At 40.0% G+C, this 19,683-nt stretch overlaps 4 protein-coding genes across 4 annotated transcripts; 1 reads left to right on the top strand and 3 right to left on the bottom strand.

The window, feature by feature from the left end:
- The first annotated feature begins 90 nt into the window (after nucleotides 1–90).
- lin37 (lin-37 DREAM MuvB core complex component) lies at nucleotides 91–3,425 on the top strand. The gene is made up of 9 exons (XM_068324650.1): nucleotides 91–547; nucleotides 877–952; nucleotides 1,035–1,085; nucleotides 1,233–1,262; nucleotides 1,436–1,521; nucleotides 1,651–1,811; nucleotides 2,195–2,326; nucleotides 2,471–2,544; nucleotides 3,069–3,425. Exons 1-9 carry the CDS (start codon nucleotides 514–516, stop codon nucleotides 3,154–3,156), a joined length of 732 nt encoding a protein of 243 aa, XP_068180751.1. The 5' UTR covers nucleotides 91–513; the 3' UTR covers nucleotides 3,157–3,425.
- Nucleotides 3,426–3,574: 149 nt separating this feature from the next.
- On the bottom strand, nucleotides 3,575–6,560 carry LOC137602073 (chymotrypsin-like protease CTRL-1). Its single transcript, XM_068324649.1, has 7 exons — nucleotides 6,484–6,560; nucleotides 6,244–6,347; nucleotides 6,094–6,173; nucleotides 5,920–6,001; nucleotides 5,622–5,802; nucleotides 5,349–5,479; nucleotides 3,575–5,028 (listed from the first exon to the last, which is right to left on the bottom strand). The coding sequence occupies exons 1-7, from the start codon at nucleotides 6,533–6,535 to the stop codon at nucleotides 4,867–4,869; spliced, it is 792 nt and encodes a 263-aa protein (XP_068180750.1). The 5' UTR covers nucleotides 6,536–6,560; the 3' UTR covers nucleotides 3,575–4,866.
- Nucleotides 6,561–7,172: 612 nt separating this feature from the next.
- Nucleotides 7,173–12,274, bottom strand: hsc70 (heat shock cognate 70). Its single transcript, XM_068324324.1, has 9 exons — nucleotides 12,137–12,274; nucleotides 10,672–10,876; nucleotides 10,309–10,514; nucleotides 9,538–9,690; nucleotides 8,906–9,461; nucleotides 8,560–8,762; nucleotides 8,242–8,440; nucleotides 7,874–8,106; nucleotides 7,173–7,700 (listed from the first exon to the last, which is right to left on the bottom strand). Exons 2-9 carry the CDS (start codon nucleotides 10,874–10,876, stop codon nucleotides 7,494–7,496), a joined length of 1,962 nt encoding a protein of 653 aa, XP_068180425.1. The 5' UTR covers nucleotides 12,137–12,274; the 3' UTR covers nucleotides 7,173–7,493.
- Nucleotides 12,275–12,990: 716 nt separating this feature from the next.
- si:dkey-238d18.4 (TBC1 domain family member 15) lies at nucleotides 12,991–19,180 on the bottom strand. The gene is made up of 11 exons (XM_068324661.1): nucleotides 19,057–19,180; nucleotides 18,693–18,903; nucleotides 17,268–17,453; nucleotides 17,035–17,153; nucleotides 16,288–16,391; nucleotides 15,509–15,576; nucleotides 15,194–15,340; nucleotides 14,736–14,826; nucleotides 14,080–14,228; nucleotides 13,850–13,991; nucleotides 12,991–13,757 (listed from the first exon to the last, which is right to left on the bottom strand). The coding sequence occupies exons 2-11, from the start codon at nucleotides 18,901–18,903 to the stop codon at nucleotides 13,589–13,591; spliced, it is 1,386 nt and encodes a 461-aa protein (XP_068180762.1). The 5' UTR covers nucleotides 19,057–19,180; the 3' UTR covers nucleotides 12,991–13,588.
- Between the last annotated feature and the right edge of the window lie 503 nt (nucleotides 19,181–19,683).

Here is a 19,683-nt window from a genome sequence, read left to right as displayed (position 1 = left end):
GATGGGCATGCAGTCTATCCAATCATGTAGAAGAACTTCATCACATAAGCGCCAACCAATAAACGGGAAACTGTCAGCGCGCGGAAGAGGAAAGTCTGTCTGTGTACCCGTTCGTGATCAGCTAAATTAGCAACAGTTATTCCAGCTAGTAAACGCGTCGGTACGAAACAACGAAATAAAGCTACCATTGAAAAAACAAGGGCTAAATCGTTACGTACCAAAGTATTACAGGCGGTCAAGTCGTACAATTTCATAAAGCTTACGAAATCGCTGTTTTATATCCAGTGAATGCTAGCCCGGTGGAATCGGTCTTGATCCATCCGCCGCTAGCCTGCTAACACAATTGTCAACAGCAAACAGGCTTCGTGTATTTTACCAACGTTAGTATTGTTAAGTGACGTAAAATATTCGAGGTTACCAACGTAAAGACATTCTAATTCAACCACAGAGAGGGACTGTGTGTGTTTCACAGTTTTAGAAATTTCGCTACAAACTACAGATAAAGTACAGATAATGCACCACGTCAAGATCAAGACTGAAAGGCCAGGTAAGAAGCTGCACCCCTAAAGCTGTAACAAACCCTTCCATCACGCTGTTAATTTATTTCACGTCATCTGTACCTAGCATACAGTATTTGACAATATAACCGCTGTTTAAAGGGGTTTTGAAGTACGATCATTTCACCAACACTTGTAAATAATATTAAATCTGCTGACTGCACCGATGTGAATAAATGACGTGTTCGGAGTGATTCGAATATTCACATTTCAGTTCGACATCCCGCTTTATGAACTCACTATTGTGTTTTTTAAGTAAGAAATCGTGGTTAATGTAACGTTACTGTTTATGAAGTGTAGTATTTATTTATTTTGTCAGAATTGGAGTCCACCGGTGCACGCAACAGATTGGATGCCGTGCTCCAGGGACTGGTGGAGAGGAGCGAAAATGAAAGGTCAGTCAAATGATCAGTGACCGTGGAAAACAAAGGAGTTATTGTCACTTGCCTGTTAACCTAATATTGTATTTTTGAGCAGGGAGCAAAATGAGATCGATGCAGGTAAAATATCGACTGACTCTTTAAACAAGTAAGCATCAATTATTTGTTCTTCAAACATACTTAATGTTGTAGCTGCTGACATGAAGGTATTCTATAATATTTTATGTAGGTCAATATTAAGTATAAATTTCTGGAAAATTTTACATACATTTCTCATTCTATTTGCTATTTCTAGGGATCTGTCTCCATCATCTGCTGGAAAAAGGCAAGCATCTTCTTTCCTTGAGAGCTAAAAGAAAGTGGAAAACATTTGCTCAGCAAGTCGTCTTTCTTCTGTTTTGGCAGTCGTCATTTACTGTCAATGATTTTATAATGACGGGTAACTTTGTGGATTTTGTTCACATACTAAGGCTTTATTTATTTGGATTTTTCCTCTAGGCCATCTGCACGATTTCCACAGCATCGAAGAAAGAGACGGAAAGAGATGGATGAAGGCTTACCAGATGGAAATCAACATAAACAAAGTACTGAGTGGAAACTTGAGAAAAACTGAAGAACATTTTTGTCTCTCAGTTAATGTGCGATCACATTGCTCTGTACTTAATTGTACAGTTTTTTTGCCGTTTCTTGATTCTGTCTTTCTCCATTTACAGATTCTTACATCATTAAGTTGTTTGATCGCAGTGTGGATCTGGCTCAGTTCAACACCAGCACCCCACTTTATCCTATCTGTCGTGCTTGGATGAGAAACAATCCTTCCGTCCGTGAGACAGCTACTTTTCCAAGCCCTTCACACAGCATGGGAGACGAAGAGGTGAGGCCTCACAATGTTGGGTGTGAGCAGTTTTAGTTTTTATAGTTAGTTACACCTGAAGTAAAATCTCTTTGGATATTTGTGGTTTAACGTGAAAACTGTACATTACTGTAAATGAACATATCACCACTAAACATTTCCAGTGGCAATTGGGAAACAATTATGTGTCTCAATTTTGTAGTAGGTTTTAACCAACCTTTCAAAATAGTAAAGCTAAAACTTAATCAATTGTATGATGGATAATTTAGCTGGTGAAATAAGATTTAAACGAGTATATTTCAAAATTCTTATTTTCGCTTGAGCATATTAGCCTGTTAGATTGTCAGTATGCCATACTTTGTGCATCATAATACAGGAAATCTTCCCAAATGTTTTTTCGTCAGGTTGCAGACATGATCAATGGTAAAGGTCAGAATGTGTACAGACTACCACCTCCAACTTGTTGTCCAGTTAACTCATCTGGAGAAGCCATAAATCTCAGGATCCCGCAAATAGAAAAACCCACTGTGACTAAGGTATTGTAAAATCCACAAATTAGAATTATCAGTGGTGTTTCACTTACATAGGGATACCAAGTGGTATGCATCTCTCTTGTCAACCTATGATTATTGAAGTTAACTCATGAACTAACTAAATCTCAGCATTTCTTCTGTTCGCAGTTAAATGAGTCGGTTCCCATGTCTGGTTCTTTCATATGTGACCACATGGAACGCTGGAAAAAGATAAGACACAAGTATGTTCTTCATGAAGTAGCTTTTTTTGTTGTTGTTGAAAATAATTATATAACGGTAGGTTTGCTGAATTTTTTAAAATAGTTTTGTTAATGTTTGTATTTATTAATTAACCGTAGAATTGTCAAACTTCAATAATTTCTATTTCCCTTGTCTAAGAAAAGGCGAATCTTTTGTTTTGCTCATTGATTTGGTGCAAAATCTGGAATTGAATAAGATAGATATAATTGACTGATCCCAAACTGGAAAATTCAAAAAACAGATATTTGTGTAAGTAATGAAATGCATGTTCATGAATACCAACATGAGTGACAGAGTAAGAATTCTTTAAATTAGAAACAGGAAAAAATAGGTCCAACACGTGATTTTTCAATAAAGTATTATGGTAAAATAGTTAAACTCTTGCTGCAATGAAGTCTGATCATGATGAAGATATTATGTGAATTTTTGCAAGCTTGATTTCTGACACAAAACATCCAAAACTTTTGAATGAGTTCAGCTGATTTTTTATCGTTCTTTTTTCCAGATGGAAGGAGTGCTCTCACAAGAACCAGTTAAGATACAGCGAGAGTATCAAGATCCTTAAGGAGATGAAGGAGCTCTATGATCACTGACTGGTTTATTGCTCCATCTCAGAATGGATTCTATGCAACTGGAAAACGGCAAAGGTGTAGAAGTCAAATTTGAATACACCTGTTCTCTACACTAAAACTGGTCTTGTAGGAAAGCTTGAACAGAAATTAGAGCCTTAAACAGATCGTACTGTCATGCCTTGCATAAAAAATATTTTGAAAGTATGGTATATTTACTGATGATTTTAATGAAGAATGACTGGTGCAGTGAAAAAAATATTCACATTCTCATCCCTAATTTTTTTTTTTTTAGACACGTTTGTCTTTCACCATGATTAATTCATACAGTTGGTAGCATTATAGTTTGTTATCATCTGTAGAGCTGGGGGTGCTCATAAAACATTCTTAAACACTGAAGACACAAGTGACTCTAAATCTGTTGATAATCTTCTGTTTTGTTTTTCCTTTAATCTTGCATGGCTGAATTGTTAATGTAATTTAACTGAAAAAAAACACCTGCAGTCTGTGGTGCTGCTGTTTCTTGTGTCTATAAACCGTATGGTGTGTCTTTTTAGGAGCTTAGAAGAACAGTTCACCACTCATAGATGCATTGATACTCTTTTGGCCTCCCAGATTGAGTATTAAAAGCTTATGAAAAAAAAAAAACAGTATGGATAGAATAAATTAGTCACAGGGAGGCTTGTAGGGTCACCCTAGACTAATATTCTAATCTCAAGCCCAAATTTTCTGTAATTTCAAAGTGTAAAATTAGGAGAACAAAAAAGAAGTACATCATTCATTTTCATGTACTGCCACTGTATCCGCCGTAGCAGGTCACGGGAGCTGTAGCCTATCCCAGCTTGCATAGGGCTTGAGGTGGGGGACACTCTGGGAACGATGCCAGTGCACCGCGGAGCCACATACAAGCACGCACACACACATTCACTCCTACGGGCAATTTGGGACCGGCCAATCAACTTGAAGTGCATGCTTTTGGAGGTGGGAGGAAGCCGGAGAACCCGGAGGGAACCCACGCGGACACGGGGAGAGCATGCGAACTCCGCACAGAGCGGGACTCGAACCCGGACCCGCCATGTTGTGAGGCGACTGCGCCACCGTGCCGCCCAGAACCACATCAATCGGGTAGTATTGACTTAACCCTTAATCACTCAGCAATTCAAAGATATGACATAATGGTAACTAAATTATGGGATAGTTAGGAGTATACACTGTTCTACTGTTACAAGGTCATGGAAAGTGACATAAGGGATGCTGAAGATCTGATCATCACTGATGATCTAAGCTTTGCAGACTGTCCGATTGGTTTGTGCCCAAACCGTCAGCCAGATTGACTTATAGCTGTCAGAAGATACTAGCAAACATGTTGGCAACAAGCACTTGCCACTTGTGTTACATGCTTCATCAAATTGTTTTTCAAACACCCTGTGGCTTCGAGATTTATTATCCCTACCACACGATTACATGCAACCATCCAGCAAACACACAAATATCTTATTCATGTCATATCAGGCTAACATGAATTCAAAATATGGAAACTAAAACATTCTGAGGAAGACTTTTTATATAGATTTTGTCACAAACGTTACATGCAAAGTACATTGAACGGTGCCACCTTTCAGTCGTGTATGTAGTGTTTTATGACATACTGATGTTATATAGAATCACTCATTGATCACAGTGAGAAACAGAGTTTAAGTGTAAAACATTGTAGATTTTGTTTATGTTTGTACATTAGTTGGAAGAAATAGTTTGGTCGATCCAGCGACGTAGGTAGGATACCCGGGCATACACGGCTGGGGCGCGTACGTTACAGTTGGAGGTGCCCCAGGACACAATACCCACAAGTGACCACGTTCCACTGTGCTCACAGACCAGAGGGCCACCAGAGTCCCCCTAAAATGAAGAATACATTTTCTGATTGACTCGTGAGCAATAATGCAGCAATAGAACAGAACAGAACCTCTTGGTGTTGAATGATACTACTATGTTAAGGACTACAGTAATTGTAAAACAAAAATTAAGGGGTGGTCCTTTCATTTGTTTGAAATAAATTCATGAATAAAAAAAAGTTATATGCATTTTTATTTTAGTAAATCTTTAACAATTCAATTAAATCTGTTAAAATGAAAAGAGCATGTACTATACTTACATTTTTCAGTTGATTCAAGAATTTTATCATTTTTCTTACAAATGTCAGGCTTTAGAATATCTACCTGACAAGAGGACACACCAGAAGCACCAGCGCAGATCATGGCATCAGTGATTCGGTTATAACCCCAGTACTGCTTACATTGAGCAGGGGAGAGCAGAGGCAGGGCGGTCTGCTGGAGGTATCGGGGGCTGGCTGAGAGGGGAAAGAAAATGGCAATAAGGCGAGCTGTGCAGAAAATATTTTCTTCTGTGGTTGAGGGGACTATTTGGGTACCATAATTTCCATTTCCCTTGAGGAAATGTACGTCTGTGTAAAGTTACAGGGGCTCACTCACAGGTTTGGCCAGTCCTGCCCCATCCAGTGGTGACACACTTGGTTCCCGAGGGGATGCTGGTGCTGGAGGAGGCCAGGCACACAGGAGACACACGGGGTGTAATCTGTGCTGGGTACGTCAGCTTCAGAAGCGTTATGTCATTGTTGAAGTTTTGGGAGTTATAGTAGGGGTGAGTGATGGCCTGAATGAAGAGGTGAGCATAAACCGCAATAAAATACGATACACCCAGAAAATAACTTCAGGTGGTATTTTTTTTAATAAATAAAGCTTATACTCTACATGTTATCATACAGCTCACCTTTGAAATTGTCTTGACCTGAATATTTTCACCACTGTGCTGACGATCATGTTCTCCCAGGATAACACGGTGGTTTCTAGGACTGGACGCAATGGAACAGACAAAGGAGTGATCATAGAAATAGAAATGTGGCCATTTCCTAACTTAGACATGAGAAACGTCACGTTGACTTACGACACACGACAGTGAGCAGCGGTGACAACCCAGTACTGGTTGATCAGGGATCCTCCGCAGAAGTGGAATCCCCTGCCATCCTAGGAGTGAGGAGATTTTATACTGTAATTCTTTCCACATTAAGCATGAGTGTTGAGGGTGCATTACTACCTGGAGCGAAACCTGCCAGGGCCACGACCCGGACACAGCCGTCTCCCCATTGACAATCTTGTTGTATCCACTCACTTGCGGCTTGATGGCAGGTACTCCACACCCTGAGTCCCAAGCACACAATCCAAAATGTATCTTCCATACACATCAGAAATGTTCTGTATATCAATGTGTTTGAAAACATATAAATGAACAGGTACACAATTAAAATGCTATCAGCCATCATTGCTACCCACTCACCCAGTGTGGAGGCCAATAGAGCGAAACAACTGACAAACAGGAACATTGCCATGTGTTAATTGAGATTTACTTCTCTCAGACTCTCTGTGCAGGACAGGGTGTTTTATATTGCACACTTGACACTGAGTTGCATGTCACGCTTACTATTGTGGATAACACAAGTGCCTGTGATAAATTTGGGCAGAGAACACCTGGTGATAAGCACTCTTGATGATTTGCTGTAAAGCTGAAACGATAAAACTCTTGGCCATATGCTTGTGTTTATCCTGATCCTGTATAAACAGCTCACAGTCTTTAGCAAACAAACAGTTGCAGGATAATTCCATTAGTAAGTAGCTGAAACCCTGCTTGTTGTTATTAATCTGAAGAGGCATTATGTAATTTCCAAACAGCCAGTATGTTAAGCTCATTTTGCCCTTGCTTGGAACTTATTTTTGCACTTCATACATGAATAGAAACAGGAAATAGCAAATGCTAGTAAGTATGATAATACTTCCCGGTATTTCTTTAACAGGAAGGTCATGTAGGTCTAAACCTGATCTGTTCATAGAAAACATTTCAACAGCTGCAAATTGACTGTTCCTTCCAATGCATACCTATAAGCAAAGTGTATTATTCAGAAATGTAAATGAGTGTTAAAAAAAACTATAAACTATAATTATGTAGGAAAAAACAGGACACTTTTCAAATCAGAATCCCATAGCTGAACTTTATTGATTTATTGTTTAGAAATCAGAAAGAGAGGGAAGGACAGAGGGAAAGAAGGACGGAGACAGACCTAACTTTTCTTCCACCATGCAAATTATTATTGGATCGTTGGATAAATAACGAAGACAACAAATGGACTGATGATGTCGTGCGTAACTGAATCCAATCTGGTGCAGAGTTTTTTTTAACATTGAATTCTTAAAGTTCTGACGAGATCTGCAATCTATGGTTTATTTTAATATGAATGTTGTCTACAAAAATAGCTGTAAGACAAATTGGGTTTTCAAAGGCCATTAGTCACTTCAGTCAACCTCCTCGATAGTTGGACCAGAGGAGGAGCCGCCTCCAGCTCCACCAGGCATCCCACCAGGCATTCCTCCAGGCATTCCTCCAGGCATTCCTCCAGGCATTCCTCCTGGCATACCACCCTGGTATAGGTTGGAGATGATAGGGTTGCACACCTTCTCCAGTTCCTTCTGCTGGTGGTCATACTCATCCTTCTCTGCCGTCTGGGTAACAGACAAAAAAAAGACACAATTTTGACACAGAATTCCTTTACTTCTTCAATGTGAACAAGGAAATGTGATCAGTCACAGAAATATCTCTCTGCTTTCGCGATGTGGGCCAAAGAACCTTTGTCATTAATCACTGTTCAACGTTTTACTATTCAGTCGATTCCTACCTGGTTCCTGTCCAGCCAGGCGATAACTTCATTGCATTTGTCTACGATAGTCTTTTTGTCATCAGGACTGATCTTATCTTGGAGCTTCTCATCCTCCACAGTGCTCTTCATGTTGAAGGCCAGAGATTCGAGGGAGTTCTTGGCTGTGACCTTATCTCTCTGCATCTCATCCTCAGCCCTGAACTGCTCTGCTTCCTGCACCATTTTTTCAATATCCTCCTTGCTCAGACGCCCTATTGGATTAAAAACAAAAGTCTCTTTAATTCCAGTTTCATGTGAAGTGTCACTCTTCTTGTACAGTGTAGTTTCTGAGCAATGTAAGATTTTTATTGCTCTCAACTGAAGAAGTACTTAATGTGGTCATCTACCTTTGTCATTGGTGATGGTGATCTTGTTCTCCTTTCCAGTGCTTTTGTCCACAGCAGATACATTGAGAATGCCATTGGCATCGATGTCAAACGTAACTTCAATCTGAGGAACACCTCTGGGAGCAGGTGGGATGCCAGTCAGCTCAAACTTTCCCAGGATGTTGTTGTCTTTGGTCATGGCTCTCTCACCTTCATAAACCTGAGCATAATTACCAATCAAATTCAATCAATTGTGTTAGCAATCAGCTATTTCAATTTTTCAAAGCAACGGTGACTCACTTGCTATTTGAATAAAACTTTGTTTCAAGGTCATATTACCTGAATGAGGACACCAGGTTGGTTGTCTGAATAGGTGGTAAAGGTCTGGGTTTGCTTGGTGGGAATTGTGGTGTTTCGTTTGATAAGAACAGTCATGACTCCTCCAGCAGTTTCAATTCCCAGGGAAAGGGGAGTGACATCCAGCAGGAGTAGATCTTGCACATTCTCAGACTTATCACCAGCAAGGATTGCTGCCTGCACAGCTGTGAAGTGTTTCCAAAAGGTGAAAACAATGCTATGAGTATAAGTCAACAACTTATTTTTTCTGGAACGGTTGAGAGTTTATATTTAGAATACAAGTTGATTTGCAAAGGAATTTAAATCAACATGGTGTGAAGATGCCAACCTGCACCATAGGCCACAGCCTCATCAGGGTTTATACTCTTGTTGAGGTCACGGCCATTGAAGAAATCCTGCAGAAGCTTTTGAATCTTGGGGATACGTGTGGAACCCCCCACCAGGACAATGTCATGGATCTGGGACTTGTCCATCTTGGCATCCCTAAGGGCCTTCTCCACAGGTTCAAGGGTTCCACGGAACAAGTCTGCATTGAGCTCTTCAAAACGTGCTCTGGTGACGGAAGTGTAGAAATCTATTCCTTCATAGAGGGAATCGATCTCAATGCTGGCCTGGGTGCTACTGGACAGGGTGCGCTTGGCACGCTCACAGGCCGTGCGTAAACGACGCACAGCCCGCTTGTTGTTGTTGATTTCCTTTTTGAACTTGCGCTTGAACTCAGCAATAAAATGGTTGACCATGCGGTTGTCAAAGTCTTCACCACCCAGGTGAGTGTCACCGGCTGTGGACTTGACTTCAAATATGCCATCCTCAATAGTCAGAATTGACACATCAAAAGTACCACCTCCAAGGTCAAATATAAGGACGTTACGTTCACATCCAACCTAAAATAAAGGGTGAGAATTACTAATGAGCATGTGGAATTTGGTTATAAATGTTTCTATTTTGTTGGTTTGTAACCTTTTTGTCTAGACCATATGCAATGGCTGCAGCAGTTGGTTCATTAATGATGCGCAGCACATTAAGCCCAGAAATGGTTCCAGCATCTTTGGTGGCTTGGCGTTGGGAGTCATTAAAATAAGCAGGAACTGTGATGACAGCATTGTTCACTGGCTATAAAGAGAATAAGACCTTCAGTTAATAAACAGGATTTTGGTTCAAATCATGCTTGATTTCTGCTTGATTTCAACTTTCAACTCCTCTCTGGGGAAGATGAAGAAGAAGAAAGTCCACACGAGAGCTGAGGGATGACACAAACAATACAGCAAAAACAATGCAAACACTGTAGACATTTCACTATACCCACACTTAACTAAGCCTGTTTATTTTTTTATTTCTATGCCTATTTATGATTTTCTATTTGTATAGTCTTGATGGGTTATTATTAATCTTTCTATTTGGTGTTGTACTACTTTCTATGTGCTGGTGCTTTCTGTGTGCTTTTTCTGTGTTTGTGTACTCACTATGCTGTGTGCAACGGAAACATTTTTTCCCTGATGGAACCTCCTTAAGAGATAAATAAAGTTATACTCTACTCTCTACTTTACGCTATGTGAAATATTTGTCAGCACTTTTCAAAAATGTTAAACTGTGATTAGCACTTGCAAGGCTACAGGGTTCTCTTGCAAAGGTGAAAATACCAAAATATGACAACTTATCCTTCCCATTTTTTTCGCCCCAAAAACAATCTACCCATTTTAAATATAGTGTTAAACACTTTTTTTCATTTACCTTGCCAAGGTAAGCTTCGGATATTTCCTTCATCTTGACGAGAACCATGGAGGAAATCTCCTCAGCATAGAATGTCTTGATCTCGCCCTTGTATTCAACCTCCATCTTGGGTTTGGATGAGTCATTCACAACCTTGAAGGGCCAGTGCTTCATGTCTGACTGCACCACAGGGTCCTCAAACTTACGACCAATCAAACGTTTAGCATCTGAAAGAGAATTAATACAATTAGGTGCAAGTCATACACAATGAAAATAACGGAGTTAAATTTTTTATTCAGACATTAGTTATCCACGTTCTGAATGGATTAGGAGTAACTATTTTGGGTAATTGTTGTGTAGACACATTTGGAGTTGCAGTCTTACCAAATACTGTGTTGGTTGGGTTCATGGCCACCTGGTTCTTGGCAGCATCTCCAATAAGCCTCTCAGTATCTGTGAAGGCCACATAGCTGGGTGTGGTCCGGTTTCCTTGATCATTGGCAATGATTTCCACTTTACCATGTTGGAAGATGCCAACACAGGAATATGTAGTGCCCAGATCAATGCCTACTGCGGGTCCTTTAGACATCTTAGGAACAAGAACATGTTGGAAATGGTAACCTTTTTTTAATTTTGGACAGTAATCCTAGATTTACTCATGTTATCATCATCATTAACCACAGGATTTGTATTCATTCAGTTGGTCATGATTGTAATAGATTTGTACTTTTAATATATATCTTCATATTATGTACCCACATATACTTAAGAGGATCATCTACAAGGTATTTGTCCTGCTCTTTAGATGATTCCAGATGCTCAGTCACGAGAGGCTCAGCTGAGTCCTGTTGGAGCAGCATCATAAGCCACCCCCAGACATTTGAGACCAAATGACCACACAATGTCATGCTGCTCTTTAATTTCCTCTCCATACTTTACTCTCCACTACTCTCTCAGCATATCACTAAAATGTCTCAATCAGGCCAGTGAGATGTGATGTACTGATCCTGGTTTATTGATTGGCATGCCTATTTTCCAACAGCTGACTTTAAATAGCTTACAGTCACTAAAAAAAGTATCAGCATGGCAATGTAAGGAATGAGGCTAAAAATTAAGGGATCAATCATCAGAAACTTGTTGCCGATGCATGTATGGTTCATATTCAAGTAGAGGGATAATTAACACAAAGACCTGCATGATTGAGATGGGGCAACATGTTTGAATAGTGATGCAGTCTACAAAAGATTCTTTTGTGTGGGGATGTTTGTAACAACACCAGCTGACTGAGCCAGGAAATAAACATTTTAGAGGCACAGCAAATACCAAACACACAGTTCAATTTTACACCAAATAGTTGAGCACAAAACTGGACTGACATTTAAATATATTGACGTGCTTTCTCTGTGTGGGTGTTTGTCTATAATCCCAGATATTTTTCAACTGCAGCAGAAGCTGCTGACGAAATGCTATTACCTCATTGTCCAACCCACACATGTCACAATGGTTTGCACAGTTTCAATGGGAAATTTCACATTGGAAATCATTATGGCAGTTCTGTATCAATATTTCTATTTAATGCAATCCTGAATAGACAAGATCACAACCTGCTTGCAGCTATGTGCAAATTAATGATTAAATAATATTTTTTAAAGAAATTAAGGAAACGTCTTGTTCTCTTGACAATTAAGTTTGTTGGCCATTTTCGTCAGCTTGTCACTTTATTGTATGACAGAAACCATGCAGACCTCAGTTTACTTGGAAAAGCCCTCAGGTTTAGCAAGGATTTTAAAGCAGCAAGCAAGAGAGACATTGAGGCAAGGCTGAATGTAATGTTTCTAGAAGGGGTTACCTTGTGGCGCCAGATGTTCGAGACTTGACAGTTTACTGAGTTCTGAATAGTACTTTTTGCCTAGTGCACAAATCTCCTCTCCAGTACTCCTTTCCCTCTCCCGGCAGGCGGACTAAGAGGGCGAGTATATCTGCTCCCCAGTGTATATAGAGCAGGGAGAACCCATCGGGGTGTCAAGTGACTCCACTTAGGAAAGTTCTAGACTCGTGTCTCTACTCACTCTCTGGATAAACTGCTCTGTTGTTTTCTCTATAGCCCTCTGAATTGACTGAAATAGCTAAGTTAAATTAACATGCGAACTGATAGACCTTAAATTTAGCTTCTAAACCCAATATGTTTTCATGTGGCATTGCCTTGTCAGGATATAATCATAGCTAATGTTCACAAGCCCTGTTAACTCAAAGTGCTGGGACACTAAAATGTGTTACAGGTTAACTTCTATCAAAGTACGTCATAACCAACCAAGAACTATGACCTTAAATTTCTGAAATTATAGACAATGTGTGCCCTTCACACACATTAAAAATCTCTGCTAAAGCCATTTATAGCAGCTATAACAGATTTGAGACATAATCAGCTCATTTTAAAAATACTAATTGTTAGCAGTGATGTGTTTTGGCTGCTTCTGGCACCAGAGGTAGGGCAGGTTATCCATTAATAGCAGAACCGATTTGATCTGCACCTCCTCCTGTCCACATGGTGGAATGCCCTTGAGCTAAATCAATGTGTGTGGAGGTGAAAGTTGATATTAATGCAGTCTACTGAGTTGAGCACTGGTGGACTGCAGTTTATTAACTAAATGCAAGAGTAGAGTGGAAAATAGCTAATGCATGATTTCAGTATTTTTTCTCGTTTTCCTTGTAACTCTTTTATTAAGGTACTTTCAGGACACTTACATTATGTCATTTTCATTTTCTAATACACAGCTGAACAGTAAGCCGTTCTTTCTCTTGCTGCATGGTCTCCTGCCAGGCCTTAAAAAAACGGCATCTATTCCTGTTGCATAGGCCTCTCTGACACATAGGCCATCTGGTATTAAATATCACAGCACTTTGCTGCTGACACCACCTGTTGCAACACACCAAATCTTAGTATTCACACATGCCTGTCAAGTAATTGATTTTTCTAGAAGTTGAATATTGCATCATGTAGAAAAAAATCTTTCAAACTTCTTTGAAACAGCATAGAAGTCCAAGAAAGCAATTAAGGTCAGTCACGCATAGATGGTGTTGGGCAAGTTTCACAAAATAAACACAACACATTTATAATTAACAGCATCAGTTGATCAAATTTAAGTTAAACTCTTATTAGTGCACTAGCGTGTTATCATCAGAAAAGACAAACAAGAAGAATATGTGCAAATGAAACTCCAAATAGAGAGCATGCTCCCTATTAAAAATGATATATTATAGTTTTGTAAAAGTGTTTGACATCATTTATCAATATTAGCTATCACTTTAAAACAAGTAACCCACGGAGTTGGTAAAGAAAGTCCTCTCCTTTGCTCTTGTGCGTTATGCAGTGCTCATTCACATAGTCCGAGATACGGCGCTTGCAGTAGTTGTACAAATGATGTTCTGCATTCTTCAGTATGCTGTTCAAATCCAGTGTTCTCTGAAGGCTGCACAGAAGGATGAATGCTTAGACAACACACTCATTTACAACAGTCCTGTGTTTGGGATTAAATCCTTATGTGTTAGGATACACACAAACCTGCTAGCAAACTGGATGAGTTGCACGTCATCGCTGCATTGCAGGAGAGCATCTCTGTTCTCTATCAGGATGGCTGCACAAATGAAGAGCTCGAAGGTGAAGTCAGTGTTGATGCTAGGCAGCTCTGAATCGGAACTATCCTCTGCAAAGATTATGAGAAAATCAGATATTAATCAGAGGCAACCATCCCTCCATATTCATCCTTGGTTATTCCTTGTTATCAACTTAACCTGTGTCAACTTTTCCTGCCAGCCTTTCCTTGTAATGGGCACGGCTTACTTGCTGGGAGATAAGCTCCAGGTGGTCACAACTCAGGATCTCAAACAAACGTAATGCGTCACTGTGCTCAAACTCCCTTTGAAAGCCCAGCAGCAGCCATCTGAGAGGAGAGACAATGCATGTAAAAACACAACCCATCCATCCATCCATCCATCCATCCATCCATCCATCCATCCATCCATCCATCTTCTTGTAGACAAGATTATTACAATCGTCTCATCTACAGCCAGCTTGCTACTCAAACAAACCCCTTACTTAGCCAGACAAAGGCTAAATAAGGGGTACGCCCTGCCCCACGATGTCAGCTCATTATGGGGCAACAAAAAAAACTAATAACCACTTATACCTATGGACAATTTGGTGTGACAAATTTACCTAAGCTGCATTTTTTTGGAGGTGGGAAGAAGCTGGAGAACCCGGAGAGAATCCACAGAGACAAACTCCATGCAGAAGGAAATCAAACCAGGGAAACTTGTTTGTGTGAGGCAACAGCGCTACCCACTGTGCAACCATTCAGCCCAAAAAACTGTCCATGTGGGATATAAATCCATATTTACACATAAAGAAAACATGAACAGAATGGAACAACAGATGTATGTGCTTTTACCTGTGACAAAAAGTGAGGCTTTCCATGCCATCTGTGGCCAAATGAGCACAAAGCTGAGGGTCCAATTCCTTCAGCAGGGCTGCCTCCAACTCTGAAAAAAAAACTCTTGTGAACAAATGCTTGTACATCAGTATCAGTAATATAATACATCATCTGTGTTCTTGCAAGAGTTTGTTGTGGTCAAATTTAATTTGTAGTCATTCCTTTATTTTCTGCACAATTACGTAACTTTATTCAGGTTTACATGTGCAAATACCAACACCTTTTTTATTGGTGTATAAAATTACAACTGACTGAATTAATGATCTGACATACAGTAGGTTTTCAATATGTTTCTCACCACTAGAGGTCACACAAATTTTTTTGTAAACACATTTCGGGAACCATTTCATAACTAGGACATCTTAAAAATTAATCGCTAGTAAGTATGAAGTTGCATTTCTTATTGGTAATCTCACCTATTTTTCTGTGCAGACCGTCTGCCCTGAAGTCTTTGGAGAATTTCTCCATAAAGCAGGAGAAACTCCAGAAAGTGTCAACCTCAGAGTCGAGAACCTCAAGGAACCGACTGCACAGGTCATTCATTCCTTGGGCATAACTGACCTCTGGATAAACAATCAAGAAAATATGTATACAAACAAACAGTACAATACACAAACAGTGCAGTTGTGTCAATAGAAACAGAAACTGTTTTCATGATAAAACAAAGCGCCTCCGGTTCTGTCTGATTCAATCAATATGATAGATTCTAGGGCAGATTCATTCTTGTTTACCTGGATGAAACGCAGCATAAGTGATGAGGATATCCCTCAACACCAATAGATTGCCGGAGCCTTCACCTCTGCAGACACACAGTAATTATTATTATATAAAAAGCAGAATTTGTGAAAACATCCAGAGACTAAATTACACACTGTCAATTCTGTTCTTATTTTAACTTCTTATTTTTCTAGCAACTGTTTTTTTTTGTTTTGTTTTTTTTTTGTTTTTGTTTTTTTCATCAGGATAATACCATTCCTTCAAGTACTTTAAATAGTTGGTAGTTATGATATAGTATAATTATGATTGCTGGTAATTCAAAATTACAGATGTTTCAAAACCCAATTTCAAATGAAGCACTGCATTATTTACTGTTTGCCTAATACGATAGTAACATGCTTGTCGTTAAAAAAAGTAGTCCGACTGTTTTAAAAGCCCACAAGGAACGGAAGCAAATTATCCTGATGACTCCATAACTAGTTTTGATCTGTTTTTTTCCTTCTTTGTTTGCAGAGGGAAAATTAAACCCACCTTTCTTGCCTTAACAACTGACAGTATACTTAATAATGTTCTTGCACTGTAAAAAACTGGTGAAACTCGTCTGACAACTAAAATTAACTTCAATAAATGACAAAGCTATTTCTTAAAAAAAGCCTATCTGGAACCTATCTCAGCTGGCTACAGGCGACAGGCAGCGCACCAGGTAGCGCACTGTCAACTGCTCCACCCTGGATAACATGCCAGTTTATCACTTGGCAAAATAGTGATAGGTTCTTACAAAAGATTCACTCACTGGTAATAGTTCAGATCTCTGTTTGTTCTCGGCACATCCTTGTCAATGATTCGTATGGCTTCTCGCAGCTCCTCTTGATCAAATGTGAACCGCTCAAACAATATCTGATGACATGACAGAAACATAATATATTGACTACTATTGATTGTGTTGAAGTGTTAACTATGAATAATCACCATTCATTTGTGTACAGTTGAATCTCAATTCAATCTTGTTCACAGTAGAGATGGGAATGGTCACAGGCAGGATGTAAACAGGATGTAAACTAGTGCAAATAGTCTGCAGTGTGTAGTTCTGCCAAATTTGCAAGATTAGTATCAACATGTACATGAACAAATTTACTCAAAGCACACAATTTCTTGGCAGAAGTGCAAACAGTATAGACGTGAAATGACACAATCTGCATATATGCACAATATTTACAGTTTGGCATAATTAAATCCCGTTTTGCAAGATAATTAACTCCACCTACCTTTAACAGTTGACGTTTACTTTTCCTCCAATACGTTTTCAACAGAAATGCAGACATTACAGCATTACACAAAGCAGCATTACATTGAATAGAACAAAGAAAGACACATAATATCTTTGACGGTTTTCACTCATCCAGGTCATGGTTATCCAAAGGTGTTTAAATCAATCAATTTATTTAAATGCCTTTGGGTGAAGGACACACAATATGAGATAAATTATATTGTTTAAATACTGTACATGGTTTGGTATCAACATAGATTAAACTCATGTTACCTGTGCCTGAAGCTCCAAAAAAGCCAGTCTCTCCCTGACCTCTTCTGACTGGTCCTGGGTCTGTTGTTGAACCTCTGCCTGCCTCTGCTCAAAAAATCTGACTGCTGCCACCAACTCAGCTGGAAAGGAGATTAAATCACACAGCGAACGATAAAAGGAGAAAGTAGAGCAGTAAAGGACAGGGAACATGACTGCCTTCATTGTGATTGAGCCTGCACATGTTTGTGCTTTACCATCAGTTCCATTGAGGTGTATCCGTACAGAGGAGGGGAGGAACTGCTGCCATTTTCTTTTCATCATCAGGTAGCGTACTACCAACTGCTCCAGCAGCAGAGGGCGCTCTAAAGTCGTTGAGCTGCAAGGGTACATGCCGAACAGGAAACGCCACACCAGGGCACGTTCAGATGGCGACACGCCACCTGGAGGAATTGAAAATCTAATGATCTGAACTAATGAAGATTTTCCAAGTCAAGGGTTTGATTTTGTCGTCAATGATTGGATTCTGTGACCTTTACTATGCTTTTAGAGGTATTACAGAGAGTATGGGGTGTTATGTAATGTTTTGCTCTGCAGGTTCTTTAATCTGTGTTTTCCATGTTTGCACTGATGGAATGTGCATTAGGGTCAAGAGGTCACCACCATGAGAGGGAATTCACATTCTTGTCCATTGTCTACATATTCAGTGTGTGGTTTCTTCTCATCTCCTCTGTACTGACTGTCCCTATGCGCTACATACAGTATACAAAAATAGTGACAGAATTTGAATGACAGACTAATAATTGTGTTTAGGTGATGGTTTAACACATTTGTGCACTGGAGTTTCCTCATTAATCGAGAGATAGTCTCAATCCTTAGGTTAACATTATCTATTGAATGTTTTTGTCTGACTGGATCTCAAATGATTTTGTTTCCCCTCTTAGAACTTTTAAGTCTCATAATGGTATCTGTTGTTTTAACATAAAGGTCACACTGGGGAGGGGGGGTGCCTATCATGTGCAAAGGAATGAACTAATTTTTTAAAGAATAGTCTGATTGTGATTCCTGTCCTAAAGCACAGCATCACTTGACTGAACAGTTGGCCTGATCTGATCTGATCTGGACAAATGCTGATCGCAACAATCATTGTTGAAACTTTTAGTCTGCTTTAAACTTACTGCTTGTGCACACAGCGCTTTATTTCTCACAGCGGTATTGACACATACATGATAAACATATGATGAGCACACATTCAGAATAACTAATATAATTTTAAACAAATAACAGTGTCTTTAATCCTTTAAACCTTTAAAAGTTTAGTTCAAAACGTTTCACTGCGTGAAAATCCACGCACAGCAAGCTTCACCATTGTGTTCTGGGCCAAAAATGTAATTATGTAAAAATATAGGTATCAAAGGTCAAAAGTTAATTTCGCTGGATTTGCACAGATATTAATTTTCCTATTGACCACTGGTTGATTGTTAAATTTAAGTCAGGCCTTTTATTTACTTTGGAATAACCAGTTTATACATTATACTCAGCAGCTATTGATTACATTACCATTCAACGTGCGCTGAAAGCAAACCATTACCGCGTTATGTCAAAGGTGACCTATTTACGGAAACACTTTGCGCGCATGGGGCGCAACTTTAATGGATTCTTATCTGAATGCAGTTCTTTACCGTTTTTGAAAATATGCATCCTCAGCCTCGACTCGTCGATCCTCCCTTCAGCGTCCATGACTCCGGGTAAGGTGAGGCGAGCGGCGGGCACAGCAGGCGAGCTGACCGCGGTGACTCTCCTCCGGGAGCGCACATCTGACCGGTGACTGTCCTCTGAGCGAGTTCCTGCTGCCGCTGGACGCCGTGGACTCCCGTCTTCCAGATCTTCCATCTACGGCAATATATATGTTTTTATATAACTATATTCATGTACAGCACTACCAACCACAAGTGAAGAGACTCCGTGATGCACCGCACACGGAGTCCCGGTACACAATCAACTCCCCTCCCTCTATGAGTGACGACCCTTCCATCGGCGTCAGACCTGGACCTGCGTCAGAGGCGCTTCACAGAACCATCGCCGGTCCTTTTTTGATTCTCTTTCAGCAATATGGCAGTCAAATGACAGCACCTTGAGATCCGAGGCTGGCCTACATTTCAGGTGGAGACCGCAGTGCGTGAGTTCTCAAGAAGTTTTTGCGCAGGTTTTACGCCGCCTAGTGGTAGAACCGGGTAGCGTCAGGCACCAAAATCTTTATTTGGAGAAGTTGTCTGATTTGGGTAACATTTGACACTAAAACGGAGTCGATCAAATAGATTGTGAAGTGAACAGGATTTCAATGCTCCAGAAAGTAGGTAGTGACATTTATTATGGCATGATGAAGATAAATTAATTATATTTCGTCATGGAAACATCACAATGTGGGGTGAAGCTTGGGTGCAATGATGTTATAAAGATGGATGGAAAGAATTCAGGATGTGAGGGCAGCAGTAGCTCAGTTGACTAAGTCTTGGGATAGGGACCAGAGAGTGACCGGTTCAAGGCCTGTGTGGACCAAAAACATTTGGAGTGTGAACTGGCAATGGGAGGTGCAAGCTCATCCTTCGAGTACTGCGGAGTCGCTCTTCAGCAAAGAACCATCCCCCCTACAACCTGCTCATTAGGGCGCAC

The sequence above is a fragment of the Antennarius striatus genome, chromosome 9, assembly GCF_040054535.1.
Source record: "Antennarius striatus isolate MH-2024 chromosome 9, ASM4005453v1, whole genome shotgun sequence".
NCBI classification, from domain to species: Eukaryota; Metazoa; Chordata; class Actinopteri; order Lophiiformes; family Antennariidae; genus Antennarius; species Antennarius striatus.
Note: the sequence above shows the minus strand (reverse complement) of the source record. Positions and strands in the feature narration are given on the sequence as shown.

Coding starts and splice junctions, on each gene's coding strand:
- lin37 (XM_068324650.1), top strand. CDS start 514: ATGCACCACGTCAAGATCAAGACTGAAAGGCCAG. Junction 2,327..2,470: donor AAAAACCCACTGTGACTAAG/GTATTGTAAAAT, acceptor TTCTGTTCGCAG/TTAAATGAGTCGGTTCCCAT. Junction 2,545..3,068: donor TGGAAAAAGATAAGACACAA/GTATGTTCTTCA, acceptor TCTTTTTTCCAG/ATGGAAGGAGTGCTCTCACA.
- LOC137602073 (XM_068324649.1), bottom strand. CDS start 6,535: ATGGCAATGTTCCTGTTTGTCAGTTGTTTCGCTCTATTGGCCTCCACA. Junction 6,002..6,093: donor GCTGCTCACTGTCGTGTGTC/GTAAGTCAACGT, acceptor CATTGCGTCCAG/TCCTAGAAACCACCGTGTTA. Junction 5,803..5,919: donor AGGTCAAGACAATTTCAAAG/GTGAGCTGTATG, acceptor CTCTTCATTCAG/GCCATCACTCACCCCTACTA.
- hsc70 (XM_068324324.1), bottom strand. CDS start 10,876: ATGTCTAAAGGACCCGCAGTAGGCATTGATCTGGGCACTACATATTCC. Junction 10,515..10,671: donor CCCAACCAACACAGTATTTG/GTAAGACTGCAA, acceptor ATTCTCTTTCAG/ATGCTAAACGTTTGATTGGT. Junction 8,763..8,905: donor GGCTGTGGCCTATGGTGCAG/GTTGGCATCTTC, acceptor AACACTTCACAG/CTGTGCAGGCAGCAATCCTT.
- si:dkey-238d18.4 (XM_068324661.1), bottom strand. CDS start 18,903: ATGGAAGATCTGGAAGACGGGAGTCCACGGCGTCCAGCGGCAGCAGGA. Junction 15,577..16,287: donor AGAGATCTGAACTATTACCA/GTGAGTGAATCT, acceptor GTGTGTCTGCAG/AGGTGAAGGCTCCGGCAATC. Junction 13,758..13,849: donor CTCATCCAGTTTGCTAGCAG/GTTTGTGTGTAT, acceptor CCTTCTGTGCAG/CCTTCAGAGAACACTGGATT.